General features: G+C 33.3%; 1 protein-coding gene across 4 annotated transcripts in view; it reads left to right on the forward strand.

The window, feature by feature from the left end:
* LOC149074897 (uncharacterized) overlaps positions 1 to 14,822 on the forward strand; it is a 41,720-nt gene that overhangs the window by 21,996 nt on the left and 4,902 nt on the right. For 2 of the 4 annotated variants that reach the window (XM_089245840.1, XM_089245842.1), the window contains 12 exons: positions 1,669 to 1,774; positions 2,527 to 2,739; positions 2,848 to 2,901; positions 3,553 to 3,770; positions 3,960 to 4,056; positions 4,501 to 4,633; positions 5,084 to 5,322; positions 6,637 to 6,817; positions 7,056 to 7,367; positions 7,548 to 7,633; positions 8,659 to 8,841; positions 12,482 to 12,771. In XM_089245840.1, coding sequence (XP_089101966.1) covers positions 1,669 to 1,774; positions 2,527 to 2,739; positions 2,848 to 2,901; positions 3,553 to 3,770; positions 3,960 to 4,056; positions 4,501 to 4,633; positions 5,084 to 5,322; positions 6,637 to 6,817; positions 7,056 to 7,367; positions 7,548 to 7,633; positions 8,659 to 8,841; positions 12,482 to 12,637 — 1,978 coding nt within the window. In that variant the 3' untranslated portion in view covers positions 12,638 to 12,771. Of the gene's footprint in view, positions 1 to 1,668; positions 1,775 to 2,526; positions 2,740 to 2,847; positions 2,902 to 3,552; positions 3,771 to 3,959; positions 4,057 to 4,500; positions 4,634 to 5,083; positions 5,323 to 6,636; positions 6,818 to 7,055; positions 7,368 to 7,547; positions 7,634 to 8,658; positions 8,842 to 12,481; positions 12,772 to 14,822 lie in introns of those variants that run through there. The other 2 variants (XM_089245841.1, XM_089245843.1) reach the window with 2 other exon arrangements.

A 14,822-nucleotide genomic window follows, 5' to 3' on the forward strand; every position in this document is an offset into this window, starting at 1 on the left:
ACTAAACTGGAATAGAGAGCTGACTATCTTCATAACAGGACACAGCCCATTCCCTATATATCTACACGAACGGAAACGCCGCCGAACATACAAATGTGCCTGCGGTATGGTGGGTACTCCTGTTCACTATGCAACAGAGTGAAAATTTACAAAACATCTACACATGTACAAATATTCCGAAAACAATAGAAGACAATGGTTCACTCAAATAATCAAAAACAAAAACACAGCAGCAAGGATTACAAGCCTTGTCAGATATATACACGCCAACGAAAAACAAGAAATCTGTCCACCAGATTTATAAAATAATGTTTTAAATATTACAAAAATAAGTGGGAGAAAAAACAGAAATGGATAAAAACAACAACAAAAATCATATCAACATGACTGACTACTAATACATGATATAGCATGTACTAACGGGACCCGAACAAGAATTTTTATGGCATTCTCGTTACAATGATGTAAATGTGATAACCACAAGTGTCCTTCATAAGCCATAAGGTTTCATAATAACCATTACACATGTAGTTTATATTATATATATATATATATATTCTTTTTTTTTTTTTAAATATAAATATAACCAGCCAGATCGAGTGAACCAAAACACCAAGACCGAAGCTGATCCTTAGCTAAGGCTCTCTCCAGACAATCCCCCATTTAAATCAAGCTCACATTGCTCACCAAAATAGGTTTAGGGCGAGACGACTCGACCTGGCAGGTATATATATGTATATAAATATGTGTATATGTGTGTATTTCTCTTTCCTCCATTCAAGTTGTCTATGCATTTCATGTCCACAACACACGTGCATACTCATATTGTCGGATTCATGTTGCTCACCGAATAAGGTGCTAAGCGAGATGCCACGGGTGCTGCCTAATTGTATATATTCCCCCACACAATACTTCTATTTTGTATATTTTCATTAAATCCACCGGAGCGAGTGAACTCAACCCAATAAAACTGATGCTGGCTTCTAGTCGCAAGTTATCAAACCCATTTGCTCACCAATAAGGTGTTAAGTGAGATGACTCGCTCCGATGGAGATATATGTATATATATATATATTATTTCACAATAAGATTCTCATTTCTTTTTCTTTTTGTATCCTGTGTGTATAATATCGCAAGTGTAAGATAACAGATGAGATGGCATGGAGGGGGGGGGGGCTCAATTGCTTTTAAAACATACCTCCATCCTAATATGTGTACATTCATCTTAACTAAACCCGGAAACTTCTCCAACTCCTAATCCCATCTCGTCTGTAATCACCACAAAATTTGTTAATCACAACAGTACCCAATTGTCCGGGGAAAATATGTTGTAAAAAAGTTTGTATGGTTTTTTTTTTTTTTTTAACACTAAATAAAGTGTTCCAGACTCTGCCACGAAGCTGGGCTGGAAGAGATCTCGGCAACTGGATAAGTCCAGTGGCAAAGTTCTGGCGCTCATTCATTCATGCTTGTCGAATGTTTTGCTGTTGGAGCAGAAGGTTTTCGAAAAAAAATTTAACTTCAAATTGACAATTCTTGTATAATATTAGCTCTTATGCATAGACAATAGGCAACAAAAATAATCAAATGATATATATATGTTTCTATATTTTAATATGATAACAAATTATATCATATTTAACAAGTTTAAATTTGTTATTGTTTAAGATTTCTGATTGGAAGAGAAAATGATAATGAGAACAGTGAAATTGCGCAGTTAATATCTCAGTCATTGCAAGCAGACAAAGAACAGCAAAAATCTTTCAAGCAACAGGTAATGTCGGCCTTGATTCAATTTTCTTGTATTACTCTTTGTGTATTTTCATTTAATGCCTATGTACAGCCACTCCACTACTTCCGTTCTGAGCACATAGGTGTGTAGGTTGAATTGTCTGTAGGTCAGAACTTGGTTAAAATATTATGCACATGACATTGATGTAAATTAATAACTTTCACATTCAAAATTCCCTATGTATCGGCTTATTTCAAAAAATGCCTTTACAAAGTTTGACTATAAGCAACAGAATAACAACAAATAAAACCATAAGTAAAGGGAAATATTTAAATTTCATGTGTGTAAAAAGTAAATAAATTAAGTATAAAAAGTTTATTGCTTGAGTAAAATTTTTATTGGTACGGCAGGGAAAGAATTATTATTTCCGTTACACGAATTTAGTGGAATACTTTTCAATAACTGAGCCATTCTTTCTTAAGCATTTTGCTGATTTACATAATTGTCTTATCCTAATACTGCTAGCCAGCATTAATAAATTTGAACCATTTTTGTCAAATTTACCAAGACCAAGCTAAGAGTCTCTCAAAGCTACCATTTTATTTTCATTTATAACTTCAGATACTCATTAGTCAGGGATAGGTATAGGTCAATGTGCATAGGTATGATGCAAAGTAAGTTGGGGAAAAAATCATTCTAGACATTTAGTGGGTGTCATTGATAAGTAATATATGTGAGAGAATGAAAATGTTAATTCATTTTGAATCACTAAAATTAATCCCTTAATTTTTCAGCCTTTTGGATCAAAAGATTTCCAACTCCCACTGCAGGGTAAAGATGATGATCCGAGGGCAGACAGTGGTGACAGTTCTCGTGTTTCCCAAGGTTCTACGCCAGAAGAAGGTGAAGATGCGCCAACTGTGGAGGTGTTTGACCTCACAAGTGGCAGCAGCGGATCTCTTTCTCCTGACACTGACATGGAGACATTGCGAAACAAGCTAAAAGAAGTGAGCATTCATAATTTTTCTTTCTTCAAGATCCAATGACTAATAAAATATTCATATGCCTTATGCTTCTTACGGTTGTAAAAAAATGTTTTCTCTGTTTTTTCCTAGGTGCAATATAGAAATGCCGTGGCAGAAGCTGATCTTCGCCAAGCCAAAGAAAAGGTATATATATTTTTCCAATTTTTAAAAAAATATTGCTCACTTTCGAATTTATATGAAGTTCTGTAGTTTTAGTTTGGTTTGCCAAGTTGATTGATCGATTATTATAATATCAAAATGTAATCATATATTTTATCATAATCAATTATATAACTATCAGTATCAGTTACAGAATGGATTGCCATTTCAAATGCTATATATATATATAGATTGTAAATTTTAGTGGTTTTTTCCAGAATAGAACTTTTACGCCCAATAATGGCCACCTCCCAATAGTGGCCACATTTTCATGATCCTGTTAGTGGCCATTGGAGGTTCTACTGTGTAACCAACCCTTTAACCCTTATTTTATTTATTTTTTTGTTATCAAATTCATAACTCAAATTTGTATTTGCATAGATATGAATGTTATTTGAGTTCTTTCTATCAGTTATGCTTATGTTTTGAAATCACATTCTATGTATGAGTTTCAATTGTCTAAATTGGTTCTTATTCCTACTGAACTAGGTTCATCAGGAATGTAATTAATAACAAATATGGCACCATTTTAAAGATTGATCACTATTAGAAATGATAGTGGAAAAAGAAAATGCGATGGCTTTCACAATGGAAATTCAAAAAAAAATGTAATTAATTTTGTTATTTTTGCCACAGTTGGCCACAATGGAAAAAATGGAGTCTGACAGACAGAAAATGCTGAAAAAGCTCGACTCCCTGCAGCATCAGATGAGCGAGAGGGAAATAGCATTGCAAACTGCCAAACAGCAAGTTGAGGACTACAAGTTTAAGGTCTCAAAAGCTCAGCAGCAACTGCAAGATGTGGAGAAGAAATACAGCAAGGCAAAGAAAATAATTAAAGAATTTCAAAAAAGGTTTGTGGTTTTTTAAAATGTTATTTCGTGTCAGACCTTTATTTTTTGTGGTATATAAATCTGCCCCCCTCCCACATACACGCAGACAGAGATTAGATCTGAATATGATGGAATTTTTTTTCTAGAAGTGGTGTTTATAGTAAAGTTTGAAAAAACAATGTCTCACAGCTATGAATATGCATTTTGCAGAGAGAAAGACTATTTACAACAAGAAGAATTCCATCTGCAGCAGCTGCAAGAGAAAGATCAGGAATACAATGCACTTGTTAAAGTGCTGAAAGATAGGGTAAAAAATTATTTAACTACCTATTCAGTTGTGATATCATATACAGTTTAACCCCCCCAATTTAATGAACTGGATTAAACAAAAATTATATTCATTAAATCAAGGAAAATCGTTATATCAGAATTGAGATCAACACAAATATATGCACAGAAACTTGAAGAAATATCGTTGAATCAAGGAATTTGTTAATGGAGTTTGCTATATTGGGGTCGTGACTCTAACCTTCTTTTTTCATAAAAAAGTGTTTTTTTTCTTATTTAAAGCGATCCTAGTTATAAAATTATGTTTTGTTTTATTTTTTTTATTATTATTACACAGATTATCTCTAATTCAAACATTTTGCCATGCGTGCTAAATTGTCATATGTGACACTTGTTTCATTGTCTAAATTTTGAATTTTCCAAGTATAATGCTTAGAAATTTATAATTTTTGTTCTTATTTAGGTTATTCTTCTAGAGCACACTCTTACTGAAGTACAAAAGTCGGCAGGGCTTCCACTTCAACTTCCATACGACATGCATCAACTTACTCCTCAGTTGAAAAAGAAGAATTATGGCCAAAATGGATCAAAGCTTAGTACGTAACTAATGCAAACTAAAAGGCCATAACAAGTGAATAGCTCAACAAGGTGGCTAAAAAACACATTGAAAAAATGCCCATTATAATAATGTGGATGTTCATAATACCTATAAATAGAGCAACTCAAAGTAAATGGATTATAGTAAATTAACAAATGAACAAGAAGGAAAGAAAAAACCTTAATAAGAAAATAAAAATTAACTGCTCATTAGTGAAACGTGTTATTGAAACCATATTGAGCAACAATGCTCTTGTCAATGTTGAAAAGCATGTCTCATCCATTTGCCTATGGCTGCTATTGTATTTAAGTTGACACAGCAGCTCCAGACCAGTAAAATTTAATTTTTTAATTTTTTTTATGACCTTACTTCTCCCCCCTCTTCCCATTTTATGTTACTTTATGCCTGATTACTCTTCTAACCATAAATTAAATTTTCTTTTCAACAGCTCTTAGGCATATTGAAGTTGATATGTCAGACTGTGATGTTTCAGATTATGAACTTGGGAAGCTGGATCTTAGTCCCGATGCTGCCAGTGAAGATAGTGACAAGCGTTCAACGGTTGAGCGGAAGATTCCAAAAAGTGATCAGCTCAGCCAGTCACAGCCATTGCCTGATCTACTTGAACCAAGTTCAGCTCGACAGTCACTTGAAAGCAATGCCAGGGTTTCACCTCTTCTCAATGGCGTAAGTTAATTCTTTTTATAGGCATATACACACGTGAGAATTAAATAAAAAAAAATTGTGTCAATCGTTATCAAAAATTATAACTTGTGAATTAAAATACAGGGTGGGCTGTAGAAACTAAGAATTCATAAAAACCGGAAAAATAACCGAAATAAAAAACTGTTTGCAGGGTTAGCATCGCTGGGTCGTGGGAATTTTTTTTAAGATGGGGGGGGGGAACAGCCGATAGGTGGCGCTGATGTACACGAGTCAAAGAAAAGATATGCAAATAAAGAACAGAATGCCTCCAAGGCTGTATGGCAAGTACGATAAACATTAGATTTTTTTTTGCATCAAATATTGAGCAAATTACTGGTAACATGAAGGTATATCCCAATTGAGTTCATTCACAGCAGCTCTGAAAAAGCTGAAGGTATTTCAGAAGCCATATCTAAAGACAGGTTCTTGCACTTCTTCTGAGAATGGTGAACACACTGGTTTAAGTACATGCAAGTCAATAGGAACCATCTGAAACCATATCAGAATAAACTTGTAGTGCATAAGGAATTAAAATAATTTGTAGGACGGGAAAATAAATTTCTTTTTGCTCACCAGACTAGAATCTACTTTTTATTGCCACTCTTGTCTCTAGGTCATATACATAGCCTAGATGCTGGCTCACATTACACGGCCTTGAAAATAAATACTTAGATGTCAACCATGTATAATGTGTGTGAGATTTTGCATTTGTGTGTGTAGAGGTGTTTGAGAAAGGAATTTTTATATAATCGGGTCAATTGACCAGTGATACAAAATTTTGCTATCTAAATAAAATGAATATGACAACTATCATTCTCAGTCACTTTAGTGAAGTTAGAATTTTGAAGCTTAAAGAAAAAAATTATATTCAGTAAAACCCCCTCTTTTGCAGACACAGATGGGACAAAAAAAAATATGTCTGTGAAATAAGGGTGACCATTAATCAGGGGCTTGAAATGCATACATTTGTTATACAAGGGGAAATTATTATTTATCCATAAAAGAGGGGTGGCCATTAAGAGGGGTTTCTCTGTATATAAAAAGTTAAAGCCATCAAAGAATTCTCTAACTCCAATCTCATCTGAGTCGATCAAGTTAGAAAAAAAAATAACATTCAAGTAGATTGCACTTTATAAGTCTTACCACTGCTGCACAAATTCATGTGTAACAGTAGAAATAATTATATATACTAGATTTATATTACTGCAAAATCACTTGATTCACTCATTTTTGGAGACAATTTTTCGAAGCGATTGTTGTTCATCTTTTTTTTTCTATAATTTTTACCTGAACTAGGACTGTGGCAAAACAGAAGCAGGATGTATATCAGAAACTCCCCATGGGTCAAAAACAAATGGGACACCAAGGGAATCAAGATCTGCTTCCATAGATGCATCAGCTGAAGAACAAGCACATTCTAAAGCTATGTCATTTGCAGAAGAGATCAAAGTAGCAGTACTGGAGTGGCATACAAAAAGTAGATACATTATCCGTCGTTTATTAAATACTAATTAAATACTCAATTATTAAAATTTTGTTATATTCATGTAGTATAAAAATGTTGTGAATGAAAATATTTTTATTGGAGGATTATATTGTATATTCTTTCTGGAATTGAATTCAAAAAAAAGTATCTTTGTATGACTATTTCAAAGTAATTTTTGTTTTATAGAAATATTTTTAAAAGCATGTGTTTTCTGTTTGTTTTTTTAAAGTAAATAAGCCAGACGATGAGATTTTCCTTGAAGCAGAACTGGATGCTAGTGACCATCTTCTTGTTCAGGGTCGTCAGATTGAGAAATGTGATTATCCTAGTCATACAGTTGATGAGCATCACTTTGTGCCTCCTAGCTATCAGCATGCAACAGAAGAGGGGTTTGATTTGCATTCCCTGCAACCAAGCCCCCGACCCTCATTGAGGGAATGTGACTCACTTCCTCCAACACCAGATTCTCCTCCTGTAGAAATTCCACCTAAAAAGAGGAACCTGATTTCTGTGGATTCAAATAGGCTCTCTGCTAATCTAGGTGAGCGTTCATTTATTTTATTTGCCATACAAAAGTCATTATACATGTAAAAAATACCACCTGTGACCCCCATCAGTTTGTTATTTCAGTCTGTTGGTTTTTTTAGTGTTAAGCCTTGCATTATTTCCAGTTTTTTAATTGATTTACAAGAGTTATTTAAATTGTTTTTTCCATTTTCAGATCTGAGTGATGATAGTCAGAAAGGTGATTTCAATGGAGCAGGCTCCAAAAATCAAAGGCCTGCTGTCATTCCACCTCGTGTTCCAGTGAGTAACTTATCACTAAAATAAGTTACGTGATAAGTAATAAAGTGCTAATTAGTGAGCATTTATCACTAAAACTGTCTGTATCTAAAAATAATCTAATGAGATACATAAATGATATAAATAAATGAGACAGATAAAAATAATGAGATACAATAGACTCATGATAATCTGGCCATGTGCTAGTTCTCCCCTTCCAATTACCTGGTGTTAGCGGGTTTGCTTCAAGTATAGGAAAGGGAAGCATGTCGCTGCATGTCTGGGCGCAGAAATTGATATTATTTGAATGGGCTTTTCAATTAACTTCCAGTAATCCAGCAATTTCGGTAATCTGGCACACCCTGGTCTGATAGGTGTCAAATTAGTGAGAGTTTACTGCACTTTATATATATATATATATATATATATATATATACATAATTTTTTTTTTTTATAATGAATTTTTTATTGATAGTTTGTTTTTATAAGGCATGATTTTGAATATCTCTTAAGCTACTTGTGTTATTACATTACTGTGTGAAACATTGCCATGAAATAATAGTTATTGCCAAACTACATTGCTTCTATAGGTGCTTATTAGTACAGAGCATGACAAATTGAATGAAAAATTACGCTTCAGAAAAAAATTTTAAGACCCAAGCATACTCTTCCCCAAAGAAAAATTGTCCAAAATATTTTACTTTTCTGAAACTTAGTGAGCGTTTTCCATGTTAGTAAAAATGTTGATGTAAATTCAGAAATTTTTTGTTCCCAAAGACTTGGTTTATTAACCACGCTTTTAATTTATGTGTAAAGTATCGTGCACAGAAATTTTCAGTCATCATTCATTTTTTCTCTCCCTGCATTGCACTTCAATAAAGTAGGATGAGAAATGTGTGAATGGACAAAAAAAAATTATTTTAGTTGCCACGGTAACCATTAAGTTCTATATCGGTACCTGTTTGACAATAGACAGTGGGAAGATGGAATTTTCGTATTGTGTGAAATTAACATTTTAAGGATGTTTTTTTTCTTTTCTTTCATATTAGGAGCGCAGCAGTAGTCGTGACCGCCGTCCCCATCACTGGCAGGGCAAGTCTATAAACTTGTGGACTACGGCCCAAGTTGGGCAGTGGCTGATGGCACATGGACTTGAGCAGTATATAAAGGTCTTTCAAGAACATGACATTTCTGGACAGTATCTTCTCAACTTGGACAGTGCAAAACTGAAGGTAGCCGTTCTATTTTGAAACACATTGGGACCTGCAAATGTGAATATGTTTAAAATATTGACTAGTTAGATGAGAATAGGTATTATACAAGGTGTTTATGAAAGGATACTCTTAATTTGAAAGGCTGTACATAAAAATTTGAAAAAGTTATGAGTCACTCTTGGGAGAGCAAAAATATGACCCCATAATCAGAGTGGCCTGATAACAGAGTAAGCCATGGCATTGCTACTCCCCCCCCCCCCTCCTATTGATGAATCTATGCATGTACAATAAATTATCATCAATCAAAAGAGTTCAAACTCGGAAATTTATAGATAAAAGTGAATTATATTATATTAATTTTAATTTTTCTTTCCATCCCATGATCATGAAATATTGCAAAAGCCAAAAAGATAAAATAATTTTAACTGCCGTGGTTTCTTTTATAGCCTTTGAAAATACTCTACTAACAATAATAATAGTTCAAGACCATCAGAGATTATTGAAAAAAATAAAGGTTAAATTTATTAGATCAGTAGCAATTAGAATTACAACTATCCAATTTTTTCATATGAATGAGACCAAAACTAAAACAAATTCAATTTTATAACAGCACTACAAGATTTGAAGTTATATAGTATCAGTGACTGCCAATTAAGATGCAGCAGTGGAGATGCATGAGTTTAAGTTCTGAGTCTGTTGCATGGCTCTCGCAGAGCTCTTATGCAGCGTGGGGGCCTTAAGTGCATAGGTAGCCCTAGTGATAATGAGATTAGGTATAATGATTTTTGAGAGTAACTGTAAATAGGTAGGCAGATACTTCTTGCTCTTCCTGCGGAGTCCAGGAATATATTTTTTCCTCAGGGCCCTATGATACTGTTAAGACGGTTATGCTTTCTCTCTCTTGTCCTATAGCCAGACTTATAAGCAGGAAAAACTTTTGGTGGGCTACTCTTTGTCAGATTCACAGTGACAAAAAAAACCTTTTGGCAGGTCATTATATAATTATACTATTTATATAATTCATGGTGTACAAAAAACGCTCATACAAAATTAGAATCATCTTTGGCCTCAGGTTGAAATTATATCAAGCCCCTTATGTGGGATCCCATGCTCTGTGGAATAGCAGGAAAACAACCAATAGTAGAGCATTGAGCTTATCGTTCATTATGAGTTTCTGATTTATAAGAAAATTTATGAATGGTACTTTTATAAAAGTGACCCCTTAAGTGAAGTTTGGGGATGCATTATCAGGCATTAACAACATAAGAATGCTATTGAAGACAATCAGAATTGTAAAAAAATGATCTGGTTAGCAGAGTGACGCATTATTGGGTGACCCGCTCATGAGGTTTGGCTTTATATTAACGTGGGTCAACATTCTATGTAAAAAATATTCTGTTTGGTTTTTTTTAATTTCTATCTGGCATAACATGAAAAGGGTGCCAAATGATGTCTTTAGCTCACATATGAATTTTTCTAAGAATGAGTTATCTTCTGCCCCTCTGAATTGACTTAAAATAATACATATTTTGAAAAAAACTTTTTCAAAGAAGACTTATTTCACCTCCATATTTGCCAACGTTCACGTTAGTTCCACATCACACCCAACTGCTACCAAAGACTCCATAGATATTTCTAATTCCAGGAAGAAATTGAAGATTGTGCTTGTCCTATTGATTCAGATGTGCAGAAGCTGGTGCTTCGACTCTGGTTCATATTTTTTCAATCTTTGTCACGAGAATGTCCTCTATTTCTTCATACTTGGGCTCTTTGTTAGTTTCATTATCACGTTTTATCTTATGATGGTTCCATTCATAAAATTTCATTACATCTTCATAGGTTGGTAACATATTGCATTTAATGTAACTTGAATCACAAAATTACTGATATTTTCACTTTGAACAAGTACAATCCATGATAAAAATGGCACAAATGAGTGAGGGCAACACAACCTCACCTTATTTCAGCCAGAGTTATACTGGGAAACATGTATGTCGCATGCGCACTCGTAGGGTCTTCATAGATTTCCCCCCCCCCCCTTACTCTACCAACCCATCTACCTCTCAAACCTAAAACATGATGAATTATCTATGCTTCTAGAGAGTAACGTAATTGGTCGAAACCCTAACTGAAACTTACCTTGAAAAAAAAAATATATGTATATTGAAAAAATCAATATATATATATATATATATATATATATAAAAATCCAGAGGCAGTTACACTTATCAGAATATTAAAAAAAATCACATCTTATTTTGAGACCATTTAGCTCCTTTTTTATCACTGTGCCCCCCTTAAAAAAATATGAATTTTATTTTTTTGATCCATCCTACTATATACAGTCAAACCTCGTTAATGAGTCACTCTTGGGAGAGCAAAAATATGACTTGGTAAGCGGAGTGACTCGTTAAACGGAGTAAGCCATAGCTGTGCCAATTCCTGTCTGAGGACAATTGGGACTTCTAAAAAGTGGCCCGGTAAGCGGAGTGACATGTTAACCGGGTGACGCACTAACGAGGTTTGACTGTATTATGAATTCCTAAATGCTCAGTGTGACTTCCATGAAAGGCCTGAACAAATCTATTCAGTATACAAACACATCTCATACTTTTTGTTGCATGTCTGGTATTATGGTTTTCGTGGTTGCAGTTATTCATGTTTTGAGTTTGTCAATGTTAGATGCAGTGGTAGAATTTTTTTTTCTTTTATACCAAATTATTCCACATAGCAAAAAATTGTCGGAGGTGCGGTTGCCATCTTGATCCTAAGGGGCCGTTCAAGTATTACATCAGTAAATTTTTAGTCATTTCTGGACCCCCCCCCCCCAATCAGAAAAATTTCATCAACATTGCTGACGTAATACTTGAATGACCGCTAACTCACAAAAAAACCTCTTCTCATTGAGGGATAAAAAGGGTTCCTACTGACATTTCTCACCAAATAAATAAAATTTTAGAACATTCCTTCACTATAATTTGTATGGAATGGCATGTGAAGTTGTTTGGTTGGCGAGGTATATAGTCTTTCAATGTTGGGGTATTCTTTTGTAATCACCCTGTTTAATGATAAAAAGTTGTATTAAACTTCATGCGAAGTAATTAATTCCTTAAAAAAAAGGGTGATAAGAGGAATACAATATTCAGTTACAAACTTCTGATTAAATTTATAGGTGGGCAATAATTTCCTTATTATATTGGAACTCATGCAAGTAGTTTTGGAAGTATGTAGCTCAACCTTTCAATGTACAACTAATGTAAATTCAAGGATACAGTAAACCTTTATTATGGTAAAGTTCAGATACGAACAGAAATACAAATGAAACAAGAATGCTTTAGGCTAATTTGATAGGTAGTAATTAGACAAAACTAAGTGATATCAATAATTATTTCCTGAAATACAGTGAAACCCGTGTATAATGATATTGTCTATAATGATAAAAAAAAACCTGCTCATAACAATATTTCTTTGATCCTGGCAAAATCCCTATTCTGTAAGAAATAGCGCAAATGCTTAAACTGTCTACTATCATAACCGGCTTATAACATTTTTTCTAGATCGTTACAGTATTATTATAGACAGGTTTTACTGTATAATATTGCTTTTCTTCAATTGATATACATTAAAGTTTATTATCATTTTTTAAATGTACGAATAGGCCATAGGTGTTCACTGTACTAATGACAGATCCATAATTAAGAAGAAAGTGAAAGAATTGAGGATTCAGCTCGACAAAGAGCGTAAAGCTCAAGAAAAAGAGCAAAAGGCCAGAGAAAAGCAGCAAAAAAAAGCAGAAAAAGCAAAAAAAAAGTAGTATGAGCAATGTAAAAAAAGTGGCCAAGTTAATTAGGTTCACGTTATGTGTATTGTGTGCGTGCGTATGTACGTGAGTTTTGTTTTGGTTGATAGGTGCCAATGCTGATATGCAGCAGTCATTGATACATGTGTTATTTGCATGAAGGACTTTTAAGAATTGATCTTGTCTGTTATTGCTCTAATTTGGTTTTTATGTATTGCGCTCATCATTTTGTTGTGTTGTATACCAGTGTCCCACATTTCTTATTTTTAAGAAAAAAGTATTTTGGGAATCCCCCATGAAAAATACAGCTGGCTGTATTCTACAGAATTGGGGTTATTTATACTGAATGTTTATTTAATTATTTGCTTGTACATATTGCTCAGGATTCCCTATCTGCAAAAATGGTATTTTTCATCATCAAAGGAGAAAATTTTTAATCTCCGTCTTGTCAAGTTTTTCAGTAAAAGAAAGCTTGTTTTTTTTAATAACCAAAGCTTTCTCCTTGGAGTGGAGGGATCTATACATTTTTTCTCTCTTGTTATGATCAAAAAATATTTTTATCAATAGCTTTATTTCGGAAAATCTATTTGTTAAGGTAAAACATGGCTGCTATTCTTTTCTATTTTCAGTTTCAATGGTGTAGGAAATTTTTATTTTGTAGTCATTTTTCTCTAAAATCTACGGAACTTGAAAAAAAAAATACCAAGAATTTTCAATTATGAAAATTTGTAATATGATTATTGTGAATGAGTATTATATTGGCAAGTGATGTTAATGGCAATAAGCTGATGTTAATGGCAGACTAGATGAAACACTGCTGCTGCAAACTGATAGATTACCAAAAATACTCTGTGATATGAAACTAGTTGGCATCGTCTATAGCTTATTATCAAATAAGATATGAAAACAAGTGAAGCGCAGCTCTAAATAATCTTATAAAGTTAGATTTGGCCTGTTTTGAAATAATTAATAAGAAAGTTAATATTTCTTGTGAACAATCATGATGAATATTCTTATATTGAAAGAGCCAGAGCCAGAAATGTGTGATTTTATGCATATTTACAAGTAGGCCTATTCATAAATTTTGAGGTACTCAAATAGTCAACAGTATTAGCTGCTAGCTAGTGAGTCATTCGTTTTCTCAAAATTGTGGCACATTATAGAGATATTCTTGGCTGTAGTGAAAAATTAGCCATGAGAATGAGAGTATAGGTATTTGAAAACAGTTTTAGATGCGGTTATTAACATTCTGGCTTTTCCGTTGCACTTGAAAGCTGGTTCACTAGCTGTTTATCATTGTTGATTAAGCTTAAGGTGACTTCTCTGTTCTTCAATTTCGTACAACTAGATCAGACAAGTTGTCTCCGAAGTATTTGACTGTTAAATTTCAATATTTTTTAAGGTCTCAAATACATTTGATAGACAAAATAATCTATGTAAGATTATACATAAAATGTACATCATATTTTTTACTAGGGATATTGTCAGGAAATGGCAGTTCGATTTTTATTTTATCAGTTGCCGAAGACTCAGAATCAAACCATAAGGGAATGAAAATAGGGGACTTAACATTAATTGGTTTGTCTTTTTTTTTATCGGAATCTTTGAATGTTTAAAAAAGTAACTTTTAGAAAAAAGGAAGAAAAAAATCATTTCCAATCGCTTATGTAATAATGATTTAGTTTGGCACTGAATCCTCTGACACTGTATTTGTAAATATATCATGTAATGCTTATATGATAATCATCTAGTCATTAATATTTATTTATATCATTTTTTTTTAAATTACAAATTTTTCTCAAATAAGAGCATTTTCTGAAGTCCTTCATGCAAAAAAAAACAAACATGTTCATGTGTGTAATTTTCTTCTCTAAGCCGTAGAAGATTGTTTTTATGTAGGAATTTAAACATTTTTACATTTTAAGTATGAGAGTATGTTTGATCGAGTGTTGGTATATATCGTGTTTTCATGTAATTTTTTTTACATGGCTCAAGCAAATTTTCAGCATCATGAAATTTTGTCATTTCTTTTTTTAATGGCAAAATCCATATTCCACATATACTTTCATTGGTATTGTGAATTTTGTTATGAATTTTTTCCCTGCAGCAAACTATTAAGAAATTAGCGCCATTTTCGTCATGTGTAGTTAGATTTTTTAGAAGAGGAAACACACATCATCTTGTTGAATTTTCTCATTGC

This window comes from Pholcus phalangioides, unplaced genomic scaffold, assembly GCF_987345545.1.
Source record: "Pholcus phalangioides strain wild (caught in Gottingen) unplaced genomic scaffold, Ppha-v1.0 ptg000016l_1, whole genome shotgun sequence".
NCBI classification, from domain to species: Eukaryota; Metazoa; Arthropoda; class Arachnida; order Araneae; family Pholcidae; genus Pholcus; species Pholcus phalangioides.